The 16,706-nt window shown below is 39.6% G+C and overlaps 2 protein-coding genes across 3 annotated transcripts in view; one reads left to right on the top strand and one right to left on the bottom strand.

The window, feature by feature from the left end:
* Window positions 1-5,182, bottom strand: part of taok2b (TAO kinase 2b) — a 29,916-nt gene extending 24,734 nt beyond the window's left edge. For both annotated transcript variants that reach the window (XM_085361388.1, XM_085361387.1), the window contains exons 1-2: window positions 4,646-5,182; window positions 12-152 (exon numbers count right to left, since the gene is read on the bottom strand). In XM_085361388.1, the coding sequence (XP_085217514.1) occupies window positions 12-143 (132 nt within the window). In that variant the 5' untranslated portion in view covers window positions 144-152; window positions 4,646-5,182. The remainder of the gene's footprint in view (window positions 1-11; window positions 153-4,645) is intronic.
* A 5,098-nt stretch (window positions 5,183-10,280) lies between these two features.
* On the top strand, window positions 10,281-11,721 carry cabp5a (calcium binding protein 5a). The gene is made up of 7 exons (XM_085360688.1): window positions 10,281-10,320; window positions 10,564-10,613; window positions 10,795-10,825; window positions 10,941-11,084; window positions 11,226-11,335; window positions 11,459-11,606; window positions 11,693-11,721. Exons 1-7 carry the CDS (start codon window positions 10,281-10,283, stop codon window positions 11,719-11,721), a joined length of 552 nt encoding a protein of 183 aa, XP_085216814.1.
* Window positions 11,722-16,706: the final 4,985 nt, after the last annotated feature.

The raw sequence follows: 16,706 nt of genomic DNA, 5'->3' as shown, positions 1-16,706 counted from the left end.
AACTAACTTACAAAGTACACTGCTCCGAAGCTCCCGTGGCCGATCTCCCTCAGGTCCGTGAAGAACTTCTCGGGATCCTCCCTCGAGAAGAGCTCAGCCACCTCCGGGTCCTTCAGGCTCCCGGCCCGCACACTCGACGGCATGGCCAGCGCCTGGTGAGCGTGGAAGAGACACACTGGGTGAGCATCTGTTATTTGGAAAGGATACCAACATTTGTGCTGAAAGCACGAGTTGCCTCGGAAACACGGTCTAGTCTGTCACATGAAGTCGACACACTTAGATCTCTGTGGTGGAAATTGTTGACACTGATGTCACTCATGCCATTTAAAAAATATATTGTTCTCAACCAAAGATGAAAGGGGAAAGCAGTACAAAGCACAAATCTGGGCTTACACCCATGTTATTTCTTTTCTTTCTTTCTTTTTAAGGAAATACAGAATTTCTCTTACATATCATGTAATCATTTAAACCCTATTAATGCTTTTTCTTCTTCTCCTACACAGATATTTTCATGTATTGCAGAAGACTGTCTTGTAATGTACGTACGAAGCTTGCAGAATTGCAGCACTATATCAAAGGATGGTCCTGATCAATTTCTTGAAGACCTGGAACATCTTTTTAATGTTTCTAAAATGTGTGGCACGCTGCACTGAGCAGAACACTGCACACACAGACTGCTGCGTGTGGCTAACATAAGCAGTGTTAGCGTTCTCTCCTCGTGGGGTAACGTCCACACACGTGAACAGAATGTGCTTTTGCATTGCTACAGCAGAGCTCTTAGATACCAGTTTACTGTGACACAACCTACATACATCCTTTTTCTCGTGATCACAATACTGCAGAACTGCACCGGCTAGGCAGGGCTGCCATCCACACTTCTTGTTCACAACTTCCCATCACACAGAGAGGAGTCAAGCCGTCTGCCAGAGCTGCAGTCCTGGCTACTAATGGGTGGCTGTGTAACATCTTAGATCCAACAGTTAACTAGCATTAAATTATACATTGTAAAATACTAGTTTTTCAGTTGCAGGCCAGCGAGAACAGCAATATTCAATTGCAATGCATCATCATGCAATCATAGCCTCCTGAGACCCGGCCTATTTGTTAATGTCCTCTGTAGTGGACACACAAATAAAAACAAAAACAAACAAACATCAACTGAAAGATATTTTTCACTTCACATGAGGATGCGCCAACTTTCCCACCAATGTGACCAACACACTGCTCTGCAGATCCATCCATTATTTGCTGTTCTGCTTCTTAGGAGCAACCCACTTTGGTTTATACTTATAAAGTAGAATAGAAACCCTCATATACTGATTAACCAATGCTGATCCTATAACATATTCACGTGAAGGCCCCATCCTGTAACCACCTGCCACACCTCTTTGGTGTGGCAGTGTGTGCTGCCACACCAAAGAGGCCCCTTTGATCATGTCATGACAGGTGGGATCTTTTATTTCTTGGTGGCACAAAAGTGACTTTTATGGTTTTAATCTTGTGGCTCATCAATGTGCATATGTGTGAAAAGAGCTCATAGGACTCCATGGTGTAATCAGCAGCCACCGATTAAATGCACTCTAAAAAAAGCAGAAGTTTTGACAGTTTGCTGGTCTGGAGCATTCAGATGTGTGTTAACACAATGCCACAATCTTCCCAGCAGGGAATGTCCCAACAAATTCAAGATCAGACCATTAAATGCTCAGAAGAACAAAAACAAGAACTCTACAGGCCCCAGTTAGCATTTTAAATGTTAAAGTTCATGACAGCACATTGGCTTGTTTGGAAGAGTTGGCAGGAGAAAGCTTCCTCTCTCTAAAAAGAAGCTCATAGCTTAGGTTTTCAAAGCAGCATGTGAACAAACCACAAGACTTCTGGAGCAATGTGCTTTAGACAGACGGGACCAAAGTGGAGATGTTTTGCGACGTGAGGAGAAAACCAGGCGGCATATCAGCACTAACACCTCATATCGACGATAAAGCGCGGTTGAGGAGGTGTGATGATATGGGCTTGTTTTGCACAGGATCTGGGCACACTGCAGTCAGTGAGTCAACCATGCACTCCTCTGTATACCAAAGTATTCTAGAGTCAAATGTGAGACCATCTGTCTGACCGCTAAAGCTTGGCTGACATTAAGTCATACAACAAGACAGTGATCCCAAGCACAGCAGCAACGTGTGGGCAAGAATTTCCCCACAATCATGTGAGAGACTGATAAAGTCATACATAAAACCATTACTTCAAGTTATTGCTGCCAAAGGTGGCTCTACAGGCTACTGAATCTTTGTCTGTCTCTACATTTATGGTGAACATGGCTGGCCACACTTACCGCTGTATGACTTTTTTTTTTTTTGTTTAACACTGAGATTTGTGACTCCATAATGAAGTGTTTTATACATCTGCCTAACAAGCAAAAGCTCTCTGGTTCGATCCCAGGAAGAGAGAGAAATCAAACAAGTGGAGGTAGCCACTGTGGCGGCCGCCTTGTGAATAAGGGAGAAGCTGAAAGCAGCTTTCTATTTATTCGCTGAAATAAGATATACGTTTTTTTAATTGCTATATTTTCACCAAACACAGAATATATGGCTTTAGCTTCAGTACAGGGAAACAAACATCATTTTTGAAGCACATAATCAATTTTAAAGATCCAAAATGATCTTAAAATGGTAGATGCAACATCTTTTTCCTCGAGTTATTCTTTCTTTAATGGCTTCTTTAATCTCCCTGACACATGAAACTATGATTTAAAAAAAACAAAAAACAAAAACTGGACTATTTGATATTATTTTCTTTCTCAATGCTGAACAAAAGACTGCTCTCATACAATGATGTTGTCATTGGTCCTTCAGCAGCCCGCGCACAAAACCACACAGCAACTGCGACAAGATAAAAGGTGTGCTTCTGTTAAAACTGAAGAACAAAACACAGACGGGTAGGTTGAACAACCAGGTGGGCTGGATTGCTTTTCTTTTCCTATCAAAATGTTAACATAGTGACTCACACTTGGTTTGATTTGCATTTGTACACACTTGCACAGTATTCTGATAGGCCTTATAGAAATACATGAATTAAAGTTCATATGATTATAAGGAGAAGCAGGCATCAAACTGACTGTGTAGTGTATTGCAGAGCATCAGTGAGACTGGATTTCTGAGGCCGATACCAACAGCCAAGAACTTCAAAAGACCAACTGCAATATATTGACAGGATCTCTTTTCCCCCCTAAGCCGTTTCTTTCTTTCTTCTTAATGAACTGTGACCAACAAGCAAATTGAGGACTACATTTTGTAGCATTAACTTGGCCCTGTCTGACTTTCCATACAGCTTTCGAAATGTTGAAAACCACCAGACAACATCAGGCCAAATTCCACATAAAAACTGCCAACCAGTTTAGCAGCCCCATGCTTTGCTTCCTGTGTGGGAACAACATGACAAGATTTACCAGTTTTAAGTAGAACACCATGTAACCACTATGCTTTGGAGAGCTATCATGAGCAAAAACAATGATATGGCTAAATGGGTGAGGAAGACCACGTTTAAATATGTGGGCGATTACTACCCCACACTAAAAGTATGTCCTACTGAGAGAGCTGATATTAGACTATAAACCTTGAAATAACAAAGATGAAACGTGATGTCTGTCTCTGAATTCTAGCAAGAACCATCAGATGTTTTCTGAAGGTCAAAATCAACGCATTCTTATATGTGAACCAATCCCCACCCCAACCCCCAAGTGTGGTTATGGAAAAGATATTTTTTGGAAATGCTGAATAAATATAGCTGATATATCTTTACCAAAGAAAAAATATTGGAAAAGCCAACTGATGATACACTCACATGCACAGTACAATGGTGAATGTTTTTGTGTAGCTGCAGTGCAGATAACAACTTCTCCCTGGTGTCAAAGTTAGCAGCCTGGAACAAGTTAGGTCATCATGAGTCATTAAGATTTTATCAAGGGTTAACACCTTGATAAATGGGCAATGGCAGCTTTTGCAATTTTGTAAGTTCACAGTCACCAATCAAGCTCAAGTTTTTTCCAAACCCTTGAACATGAAAATACCAAGACTCACTTGGCCATTTTGATTCTGACAAACGGGAAGCATTAGGTTCCCTTTAAAAATGGGAACTTCTCTGACGACTGTAACTAAGGCAAAAGGAAGCTTGTAATCATTTTAACTAAACCATCCATGTCTCGTTAACGCCACACAACGTCTGCCACAATTACATGGTTTCACCAATGATTCTCTCTTTAACATACATGCATTTTATAACATCAGAGAAGCACAGACCTATTGTGCAAAACATGTCTACTGTGTTTGACTGGTCAGGCACATAAGCAATTATCCATATATGTGCTTGCCATCAGCATCAGCTGAGCGAGCTAGACGGCTTTTTGCACTCGGCTGCTCAATTAGGCTACCCAAGCTGCTGCTTTCTATAGAAATCCACATGTATTCAACAGCAGCTTGACAACAACTCAAGAATGTTCAAGGTGCAGGCCAACAACAAGCTTCCACGTCAATGTCAAACTCCCCAAGATCTGAAAATCAGGCAGCTAATCATGCTAGCCGGTGTCTCCCCTGCAAACGGGGTGGGATGCGCTCACAGCCCCGCATGTTGAATGATTTATAGCACGTCTTACCGTGGCTTTTGGGATCCACTGTAGCTAGCTCTGAAGCTAGCTAACCGGCCTGCCTGGAAAATAGTGGTCTTCACTCCTCTTTCCTCGGTGCTGGTGTCTATTCAACACCAATAAACCACATTCTGCCTGTCGATGCTTTTACTTAAACCCCTCTCCATCCTGATGCCCCCAGTCAATTGGACAGCTAGCAGGCGTGTGCGACTTGACATGAGTCAAGTGGCAGTCAGTTTAAGTGACAGCTAGCTAGACCGACGCCTGCCAGCTAACCTAGCAGCAGCGTCGACGTCCAGAGAAAATCAGCGGCTAGCTCTGGCTGCTGTTAGCACCAGCGCTAACTAAATAACGCAACGCCAGGAGCTGCCGGGGACGCTTTCAGTGGGAGGCTGGTGCATTCAAATGGACAGCTCCGCTCCGCTCAGCACTGTGCACTGTCATTACGATAATGTTGTCGGCGGATTTCATCAACAGTTCGTGTTATCCCCATTTTGCTCGACTCTCATCCGTTTTTGTTCAGGACTTCATGATGGCGGAGCGGGGCGGGAGCCGAGCGGAAAACGGAAGTTGCTCTTCTTCGACGCCTTTCAAACGAACACGTGAGGTGTAAATAGTATCCTCACGTGGCCGAGGAGGTTCGCAAAAACATAACTGAACTGGTAAGAGCAGCTCGCATTATTTATCAGGGTTCGTATAGTTAACTAATGTGGAAGCGTATTTCAGTCAAAATAAATAAAACAAAACAAAACTATGACCATAATTTAAATATTTAGGACAGGTATCTCAAAATTTCAGATTAGGAATCTCAGAATTAGACAGATAGAAAGGAACTTTATTAATCTACACTTGCTACGGCCGCAAAATGATCAGAAATAACAAGATAATTGTGGATATATTAGAAAACAATGAAAAAAAATAAGGCGCAAAAATGCTAAAACCGCTAAAAACAATCAAAAAACATGTAAAAAGACAATAAAATAAAATAAAGCAAAAATAAAATATAGGCTAATATATACACTAAAAGACCTGTCACAGTAATTATATGTACATAAAGTGCAATGTGATAATAATAATAATAATGGATTGGATTTATATAGCGCTTTTCAAGGCACCCAAAGCACTTTACAATGCCACTATGTGAGTGATTTCTCAGGTATTTATGTGCATATTGAACAGTCGGATTGCTTCCAGGACAAAGGACCTGTGTTGGTACTAGGTCCTACACAGTGGCTGTAACCGTCTACTGCTGAAGGAGCCACTCATGGCCTCCACAGGCTCATACAGGGGTGAGATGTCTTGTTCGTAATGGACATTAGCTTCGGCTAACATCCTCCTCTACTGATTCTAGAGGACTAAATGATTCCACAAAGCATCAAGTGGTATAAAAATCTCTTAGTAATGTCCCACATAAAAAACAAAACAAAAACAAGGCTAAATAAAATCAAGTTATATCTTTAAGACTGGAAGTAAAATTGCTTCAAAGTACTGTTTGAATTGTAGTAACTATTCTGAACTCCATCCATCCATCCATCTCCTTTGACTTACTTTAAATAAGGATCGCAGGGGCTCTGGGGCCTATCCCATTGATAATAGACTCTCAACATTCATTTTATGCAATTTAACTGTGAGAGTTTGGTAAGTTTTCCCTTCTTAAACTACTTGGACTTGTTCAGTAGTTTCAGTAGTAATTTCAGTTGTTTTAATGCTAATCTTTCTGCAGTCATCCTGTAAACAGCACGTGTACCATATGGGATACAAAACAAACGAATGAATGAATGAAATCTTTATTAATCAGACAGACGCTGTAGAAATCTAAAGATAAAAGTTCATATTATATGTAAGACCAATTTTGTAAAGTTGCTCTTACAAATATAGATAAAATGTTTTAATATTAGCATGTATTAATGATTTGTAATAACACAAATAATCATCTGCGTCCAGAAAATGTTATTTCTGAAAAAAATGCATTGCAAAATTACATAAAAGTCCACTGTTGCTATAAATCAACCATCAACTCATGCTGACTGATTGTCAGCATTGCCTGAAACACACACAGCAAGTACGAGAAAACACCTTTGGTGCACGTATTTTTATATTGGCCTACATTATGTCCTTAAACATCTGCAGGCCAGCCTCATAAATAGATTACACAGTAGATTGCGTGTCCTCTTCGATGTGCTCCTTTGTGAAGGTGAGAAAAAATTAATAAATAAATGAGAGGATTTGATTCAGAAAACAATAATTAAGCTCTCTTAATAATTACATCATACATAGTGATGTAAGTATTTAAAGCTTAGCTCAGTGCATATTAATAAAGTTGTTTATTCTTTCCTTATCATAGTGGCCAGCATTTGGGATGACAGATCATTATGCAATCTTTATGGAGAAATTTCTGATGCTATAGCGTGATGAGATTGCGGGATTTTTCCAAAACTACTATATAATCCTTACTGAGAATTAAAAATGCTATATAGTGATGCTGTTGCATAACCTAACAGAAGGACAGACATGTCTAGCAGTGACCTACCAGCATCAGTAAGCCATTATTTAAAATCAAGACCAGTACATAGGCTACAATGTTTCAGGTATTTGTTACCAGTGTGTAGGGGTAGAGCTTTTTCAGCGACTATTAAATGCGATTTTTTCCCCCCAAATCCCTTTTCACTTAAATGGATTTTGTTGTTTTCCTTCATTCAACCTGATTTGATTTCAGATGATGTCTGCACGCAGCGACACGTCATCGCAATCACACATATGGCTTGTTTGGCACGGCACTTGCTGTCTTAATCCACTCAGTATAATCTGTGTTGTGCACAGATGATACACACACACACACACACACACACACACACACACACACACACACACACACACACACACACACACACACACACACAAAAGAAATATTTTCCCCTAAACCTTTATGTATGTTGTGATTCTCAGAGGCTGGTCAGGCTGTAACACTCCCACAAAGAACTTTCTTATGAAAGGGTAACACAGCTGAGGGAGTCACACTTGTAGGATTCATAATTTAATTTTTGCTGTTTTTACAGCCTTTAGGCATCGTAAACCTGCTCTGGTTTTTATGTTATCCTGTGTTGAGCACATTGAGTTTCATGTAATGAAATGTACTATACGAATAAAATTGCCATTGCTATTACAAACGTGGCATTGATAGCATCTTGGTCTACTTATTAATCAAATAACATATTTTTCATCAGCCTACAGCTGATGTGAAGTTTCTCTCCCTCCTATAGTTTTTTCTAAATCAGGCTCTCTTCACCCATATACCTCCTGCCCTCCCCTCCACAGACATTTTTTCAGCAGCTGTGGATGTGATCCTGCATAACCCCTCAGCTGGCCCACCACTGCAACGACTGAGGAGAGGGTAAAAAAAAGGATGATAAATCATTATTGGTTCCTGTTGCATTGCCCAGCAGATTATGCTTCTTATGCAAACAGATTTCTGGTAAATTTACATAACAGGAAGGCATGCAAAGAGAAAATGGTCAGGAGAAGAGGACATGCACGCCACCGAGACCGTTTAGTGTTTCAGCTCATCTAAAAATATCAGACTAAACATTTACATGGTTTTGGTGGAACCCCCCCCCCCCAAGCTGTTTAGATAAAGAGCTTCAGCAAACAAACTATCCAGCCATATTTGTCACTTATGGTGAAATTTTAACCGTTAAAGCTAGTGTATCATGTTTGATACACAAGGTTTTGTGGGTTCTTGAGACTTCTATATAATCAGTGTGATTTTTCTTCCCCCGAAGAACTAAAATAAATTGGAAAAAACATACCTGATGTAGATTATACAAATTACTCATATGTGGAATTTAATATTCTATTTAAAAAAAGAAGAACAAGAAACAAAATTCTCCCCACACGAAACCTGAAGATGTCGTGAACACTGTTAAATCACAATTAAAGTCATTTATGGGACATGTGAAGCAGGTTCAACACAGAGGAAAATGCTCTGAGCAGCAGCAGTAACTCTGGCAGCTTATTACTCAGCTTTGCTTATAAGTGTATTTTTCTGTTTTACAGTATTTGTGATTTTCTTTTGCAGCATAGCAAATATTATTGTTAGTTTAAGAATATTATACCTGCAATAGCAGTGTAGCTTTCCTACTTTGGGGTAGGTGTTCATGAACACAACGTGATATTTATTTAGTAAATGTTGGTCCCAAGGAGGATGAAGCAGGCTTTGTTGTTGGAGTATCTTGTAATTGACAGGGGGAAACTGATTTCTTCAACAATAAAAGAACAAAGAAAAGGAAAAAGAAACAAATGATGTTGTTATACCTATATATGAGATCTGCACATAACTAAACGTATAATTTAAAGAAAAGCCTCTATACTAGCCTTTGCAGTTAGCTGGTTTTCACATTTCCCTAACAAAGAAACGATCTCTGGTTCAGTCCCAGAAGGACACACAAATCCGTTTGGGGTTTCACTCTGATGTCTTTGAAAATAATCAGGGCTGGAACAACAGAGCGATGAGCCAAATGACCATCTATTCTTTTATTGTGTTACTGTCACGTGTTCTGCAGCACAAAATATAAATAAAGCCACAAAATCCAGAAACAATCAATGATCATAAACATGTAACTTTATTTGTAGTCTTTGATGAACACTGACTTTTGCTGCAAACTTCATATAAATTACCTGTTAGCGTCCTGATGAGAAGATTTTGCAGGATATAACTTTTTTTTTACTTTCAGATATCAGTTTGTCCAAAGACATGTTTGTAGTTCTGTTTCAATTATGACATTTCCCCCAAAGTTACACTAAGAACACTGAAAAGCAAAATCCTGTTAAATTTAAAACATTTAAAGTGTTACAGGAATTTTAAGAAATACTTTAGATTCTGAAATGATTACAAATTAAAAGAGATTGCTACATTATTGTGTGGTGATTTTATGAGCCTGTTATTCACACAGAGGTGAGAGACCACTGTGACAGTTTTTATTAAAAATGAAACTTTTGCTGATTTCAAACGTAGATTTGTCACCAACATTTTTCAACTTAGAAAAGCAAATTGTAGATGTTTCTTCAGGTCCATGAAAGGTATTTAAACTAATAATAAATCATTAATTATGAGTATCTGACAAATAAACGGCTATAAAGTGCAGGTGTGAGTGATAGCCCTGGTTCTTTTATGCTGCACTTGAAACAGTTATTCACAATGATAGGCTCGTGTTGCATCTCCTGCATAAAACATGAGTGAGTAGAAGGACACTGTAATTACTTCAATGCATAGAAAAGCACCTCTTAGCTGACTTCATCATATCGCATATTTTCGGTCGGCTCTGGGTTCAGATACCAATAAAGTTTGTGATGTCACCACTCAGCAGGAAACCAGGGCATCATCTCTTTCATCCCTGATCCCGCTTTCCTCCGGTCACACCGCTGACTCCTCCCCCCACGTCTGGATGCAGCCACACACACCCTCATACAATTTCCAAGCATCCCGGCAGTCTGGGCACAAAGGGTCGCGACACACTGAGAGGCACAAGCTGTTGCGGTTAATCAGAGACAGCGCTCACACTGAGAAGACTAAGCAAGAGGAGGAAGGCAGGGTAGTTTTTGCACTGCACAGGTCAGCTGCAGGTCCTCAGCTCCAGAGAGCTTATTTATGATGCGTTTGGCTGACAAACAGAATTCATCTGAGGAAGGTAACATCTCTTTAAAACTTTTTTATTTAGAAGATGTCAGTAACCTGTAAAGTTTTTAAGAAATTTTAACAGTATATATAAATAACATGTTTATACTATTGCAAGAGTTTATTGGACTAATTATTGTGTGAACAGACCTTTTTTCAGCAGTAGTGTCTTCATAGCAAAACCCACCAAGCTCTACATCGTGTGTCAGTGATTTCCTGACATTTCATAAAAGTACATCTGTATTTCCTCTTGCAGAAATGAGCTTGGGGGCAGCGTGTATTTTCTTGCGGGGAGGGAAAAACATTGTAAGTATAAGCTGCAGGAATTTAATTATTGTTTTGATGGATTTTGCGCTGGAAATGTAAACTGCTATTGTGATTGTGTGATTGTGATAACTGCTGCATTCATAAGTAGTTAGAAAGCACCGTGTTTCTTCTTAATGTTCATATTATACTGAAGTTAAGCAATTATTATTTCTTTGTGCAGACAAGACAGCTGGCTGATGATGAGATTGATGGTAATATTTTTTGTTTTCTCATTTTTATGACTACGTCATTGTTTTTTACCTACATTTGTACACTTTGCACATTTCATTTTATGATTTGATTTTTTTTTACTTTAAACCTCTGCAGAGCTGCGTGATGCATTCAATGAGTTTGATAAAGACAAGGACGGGCTGATCAGCTGTAAGGACCTGGGCAACCTGATGAGGACAATGGGTTATATGCCCACTGAGATGGAGCTGATCGAGCTGAGTCAAAATATCAACATGAACCGTGAGTCCTTAAAAAAGTGTTTGTTTAAAAGTTGAATTCGTTGAGGAATCCCATAGTTAGCGGCTGTTTTCATTGCTTTAATCTAGATTTGATGAGAGACAGAAAAGCCCACAGACATGTCGAACCTTTTTTCCCCTCTAGTCGGTGGCAGAGTCGACTTTGACGACTTTGTGGAGTTGATGGCCCCGAAACTGCTGGCAGAGACGTCTGGAATGATCGGTATGAAGGAGCTGAAAGACGCCTTCAAAGAGGTGAGAGTAAAGAGCTTTTTCTGAAACTTTCCAGCCACCTGCGTTCTAGACTGCCAGATGGCGATCATTATCATCACGGCTGTGATTAAAAGCTGCTCTCTGCTGTTTGCTGCCTCTTGTTAGTTTGACATGGACGGAGATGGAGAGATCACAACGGAGGAGCTGCGATCAGCCATGATAAAGCTGATGGGAGAGCACATGAACCGGAGAGAAATCGATGCCATAGTGAAAGAGGCCGATGACAACGGGGATGGCACCGTAGATTTTGAAGGTACAGACTGTCTTTCGCCTACATCAGTAAAGAGTAACAGTGCAGTGAAGTGAAGCAACTGATCCTCGTCTTCTTCTCCTTTGCAGAATTTGTCAGAATGATGTCCCATCAATGACAGTCGAGGACAAGGCCAGTCAGGAACATTCATTTGCACCTCTGCAAACACGCACTAACACTGAAGTTGTTCTTTTCTGGGCTTGCAAATGTTAAAATTAGATGCTCAAAACAAGCAATATCAGACTGATCTCAGAGCAGATTTTATAGCTATGCAAAGAATTACAATTTGTAATGATTTTTCAAGCACAAGAGTGCTAAAAAAACAAAACTCTGTTGTTATGTTTCATCATATATACCAGGGATGTCAAACTCATTTAGTTCACTTTGATCCTAGTGGGCAGTGGAAAGAAGTCTAAGTATATATTTAATCACTGAAATATCTTAAAATAAGAAAAAGAAGTCCAAGTATGTCTCAGTGTTTCCACATGATAAAGAAATAATGCTGTAGTAAATGAAAGAAACCCTTCAGCATCTCTTTGGGCTTAGATTGTGAGGAATAACTGTGTAAGATTACAGAAAAAATCAGAAAGTTCCTGTTACTTCACACCTTTTTTGTGGACTTATTGTAAAAAACTGAAACTTCTATTTCTTCTGTAACCTTTCTGTGTTTAATTGTTTACCTATTACTTAATTACTTTGGTATAGAATGAATGGGCACGAGGAAAGTCTTCATCAGCAGGAAAAAACTCCAAAACTTGTTACAAAACATTAAAAGTCCAAAAATGTATGCATATCTTCCAAAGGCATCTCGTGGACCAGATTGTAGTCTTTGCCAGGCCCACTCTGGCCCCTGGGCCTCATGTTTGACAACCCTGATATAGACTGTATACAGTGGAAGTTTGTTGAAATGGAATTGTTTTTATATTTGTATTATTATTAAATTATTCTTACCATTTAAACAATGTTACAACAAAGCAGGATGTAAAGTTAAGTCACTACTGTACTGTACATTATTAACCTGAGCTGGTTGTATTAGGTAATCTGTAACTAACTTCCAACAAGTGAAGCAGTAACATGGATCTGCCTTTTCTTTGGCAAAGCACAAAATAAAACATCTGATCTGAACATCCGAAACGGATTCAGGAGTATCTGTGGAACAAGAAAGTTCTACGTGTCTGCCTGAAAGGAACCCAAAGACTCATTTAGGTGTAGACCATATTGTCCTTGTGACTTCTTGCATTCCAGTAACGTGCAGTCATTTCACTCCAGAAAGAAGTGATTTAAACATGAAAAAGTTTAGGGACTCTGCTCTGCTAGGATTGAGTAAAAACTTTGGAAGGACACTAAGAAACTATGTCACTGAAAAGAGGCAGAAATGTGGGATTTTGTGACTGATGCATAACAGATTTAAAGGTATTAAGAGCAACAAAAAAAAACCTCCCCCAAAACAAAAAAAAGAGGTTCATGTCCCAGAACGTGTCCTTTTAGAGAGACAGTCTGAGCCATTATTTGAGGTTAATACTCTCTGTAAGTTGGGAACTTCACGGAAATATGGACATAAAACACAGAGAGGAGCTTAAAAGTATTAAAGAGTATTATAACCCCATATCCATTAAAAAAAGAAAGGAAAAGAAAGGTTGAGTGAAATTTGAGGCACGTGAACACTTTTTTTTTTTTTTTTTACCTGTGGACTGATTCATTCTTGCAGTTGGTGATCAGTAATTGTGTCATACCGATCCACAGTGTGCGCAGCTGGGATTAAATATTGGGGCTGAATTCAGGGATGTGCCACGGGACAAGCTGTACTGTCACATTCGGGGAACACCAGCCAGGCAGATGTTGCTGCACGACAAACTGGGCACAGCATCAAACAGACAGACAGATGGGGCATGAGGACTTATGCTCCCAGTGAACAAAAGTGAACCTAATTACTAAACACACATCTGTGAATGGTGCTCCACAGAGAGAGTGTTCGCTCTGCTGGTATGCTTAATGGATAAGTAACAAAATATCTGGTCTTTTATTACTATTATTATTATTACTTTTATTTTGAAATGATTGTTCTTCTATGTGGATTGGGACTCAGACACTGAAACAAAAAAAGTGACAAGATTTCACTGCTATTAATGGCACACTAATGTAAGTGAGGGTGTTTAAAGAGGAGGGTGGGGGGCACATTTAACCTTACGGGTGTAGTGCCAAGCGAGGGTTGATGAGTCCAGAGGAAGAATCTGATGATGTAATGCTCACTGGCTGGCCTTTGCCCTGATCATTCCTGATCCCTCTAACATCCGGCATCAACCTTTATTGCATTAATCCTCAGTAATCTCTCTCTTGGTTGCTCTCAGACTCAACTCTGATGTAGCCTCTATACCCAATGACTTCTTCTCAGCCAGACACATTAAAAAAAACAACCCTTACCATTTTAACTTATTGCACTGATAGCCCCTTCCCCAGGCAGATTTCATTTGGTTAGCTTTAATCTTTCTGAGAAGAGTCGGATGCACTGCGGGGTATCTGCTGCTGGAGCACCTGCCCTGTGAGAGTAAATACAGCTTATCAAAGTCATCCAGTTGTTGCTTGCTCACATTAATCTGTGAATTTGTTTTGTAACATTGAGTACAGACAATATTGCATAACACCAGCGCTATAAACATCGGGAAGCTCGTTGTTGAAAAACACTAAGCCGAACCGTAACGACTTGAGAAATATTGTTTTTCTTAACTGATTCTTTGGGATGCTCAAATCCCAAAGATTTGGGATTTGAACAATGAAATAACAATGAAATGTTGTTATTTCATTATTTCACTGCTACAAATACTTCTACAAATACTGTTGCCCAGAGGTGTGGACTCGAGTCACATGACTTGGACTCGAGTCAGACTCGAGTCATTAATTTTATGACTTTAGACTTGACTTGAAAAAATGTTCTAAGACTTGTGACTTGACTTGGACTTTTACACCAATGACTTGGGACTTGAATTGGACTTGAACCGGTTTACTTGAAAAGACTTGATATTTTACCCCAAATATAAAATTTAACATGCATATTATATAGATTGAAAATGTGACGTCATTCACGGGTAGAACCGCAAAGGATTCTGGGAACTCGTGGCAAGCGGTACTAGCGCACGCAGGCTTTCAACTAAAATCAGTTACACAGCGATAAAAAGAAACACAAAAATGTCAAGAAGCTGTTGTATTATTAACTGCAATAGCATGACAGCCACGGGAAGCCGACGGGAAGCCGACGGGTAAAGAGATCGGTTGTTATCGGATTACGTCGTTGAAGAGAAATTGTTCGAGCCATGTTTCCGAAGTAACAAAGACGCGACGGGTGTCCTGGATTGCAGCCATTCAAAGATCAAATATAACGTCCCAGAACCCTCCAGCTCACAGGTTAGTCTGCTCCAAGCATTTACACAAAGGTCAGTCTGCTGTTGTAGTTAACATAATTAGTGATATAGGTTACAAGCAAGTCTGGCGCTGAACAGAAATTGTCGCGCTATGCTCCTTTATTTATTGTGCATAAATAGTGAATTGTCCTGACACAATATTGTGTTTCGCTTCTGTTATTATGGTACATTGACAAAAACATATACTTTTATTCACAGGATAAAACAGGTTTTTTTTGTATCACTAATTGCCCAGTACGATTACAGCATACAATATTGTTGTTACTGCTACATTTCTGTGATGGGTACCAGAAATTATTTCCATTGCTAATTAATTACCGTTGAGCTCAAAGGTCCTATTAATAAACTGTTAATGAATGTGTATTTATGAAGACGATTTGTGAGACTGGTAAACTTATGATACGTACAATAGTCTTTCGTTCTACACGGTGCATTTCAAGGTCCTGCACCCATCCGTCGGTAAACTGTACCTGGGCTTGTTGCAGTGACCTGAAGTTACTAAACTTCATGAGTGTATGCACTCACTCCAAGAACCGTATGCTTATAAATATGCATATAAATATGCTACGATGAGATAGCTGACTTCATCTAACTAGCAAATGTTGTCCAGGCTACGTTGGTGATACAGTTTTTTTTTCATATGTATGATATTTTTGTCATGCGATTTTAAAGCCGGTCCTACAACCGCATCCAAGAATAACATGCAGCTTATCTCAGAACTGTCGGTGAAAATTATTCTTGGAGCTAGGTTTAATTGAGCTGCATTTTAAAGAGGTGCAATTTCACAATTTGTGTATATTTTCTAAGTTCACTATTTTGTCATGTGTTGAGAAAAACACAGATTTTAAAATTACATGGTCTAATATTTACATTTAGCATAACTGCAACATTATTTTTTCGTTTTTTTTTTTTTAAAGACTCGAAAGGACTTGAAATTCAAAGTTTCAGACTTGTGACTTGACTCGGACTTTTACACCAGTGACTTGAGACTCGACTCTGACTTGCCTGACATTACTTGAGACTTGACGTGAGACTTGCAAAACAATGACTTGGTCCCACCTCTGCTGTTGCTATTTGCACTACCTTAACGGAAAAAGAAAGGACTGAGTGGGACAGGAGAAGTGAGTGATGAGGGAATTCTGTGCGTCTCAGTCTTACTGATGTGCGACCTGTAATAAAGAGATCAGTAAGCTGCTTCACCTTCAGCTAATTAACTTCCTTTTGGCCTCTGTTTGAAAAAATGTGCACAAGTTGTGTTCCTTTAAATGAATACTGTAGCTGAACAGTGAGCCACTTGTGAATCTTTCAATGCGTCTGTTGTTTTCTTTTTCTTTGGTGGCCAGCGTTATATTTTTTATGCTGTAGCGTACTGGGACACCACAGCTGATTTCCGTAAGACCGTCTTAAGGAAATCACCTTCTGTCCTCTCAGTGCTGAGGAAACTTGTCAGCATAATGGACACGGCCTCTAATCTTGCATCAGAGTCACACCAGAGCGCCTTCAGGTGTAGACCAATAAGACATGCGGTGAACTAAAGGTGACACAGGAGGTCTTTGCAATCAGCGTCCAACAATCTCTGCAGCACTGAAACCAATTATAGAAGAGATGTACACAAATGCCAAACAGAGGACAATAAAAAGGGGAGTAAAACGTACACCAGTCACTCTTTCCCACAAAATCCAAACCA

Source organism: Diplotaxodon limnothrissa, linkage group LG8, assembly GCF_057381915.1.
Source record: "Diplotaxodon limnothrissa isolate DT_005_m linkage group LG8, D_limnothrissa_male_GT1.1, whole genome shotgun sequence".
NCBI lineage: Eukaryota > Metazoa > Chordata > Actinopteri > Cichliformes > Cichlidae > Diplotaxodon > Diplotaxodon limnothrissa.
The sequence above is the reverse complement of the archived record's forward strand: the minus strand, read 5'-3'. Positions and strand labels throughout refer to the sequence as shown.

Bases quoted from the DNA above. Each gene is read 5' to 3' on its own strand.
- cabp5a (XM_085360688.1), top strand. From the start codon at position 10,281: ATGATGCGTTTGGCTGACAAACAGAATTCATCTGAGGAAG. The intron at 11,085-11,225 runs GTGAGTCCTTAA...TTTCCCCTCTAG, and splicing joins TCAAAATATCAACATGAACC to TCGGTGGCAGAGTCGACTTT. The intron at 11,336-11,458 runs GTGAGAGTAAAG...GCCTCTTGTTAG, and splicing joins TGAAAGACGCCTTCAAAGAG to TTTGACATGGACGGAGATGG.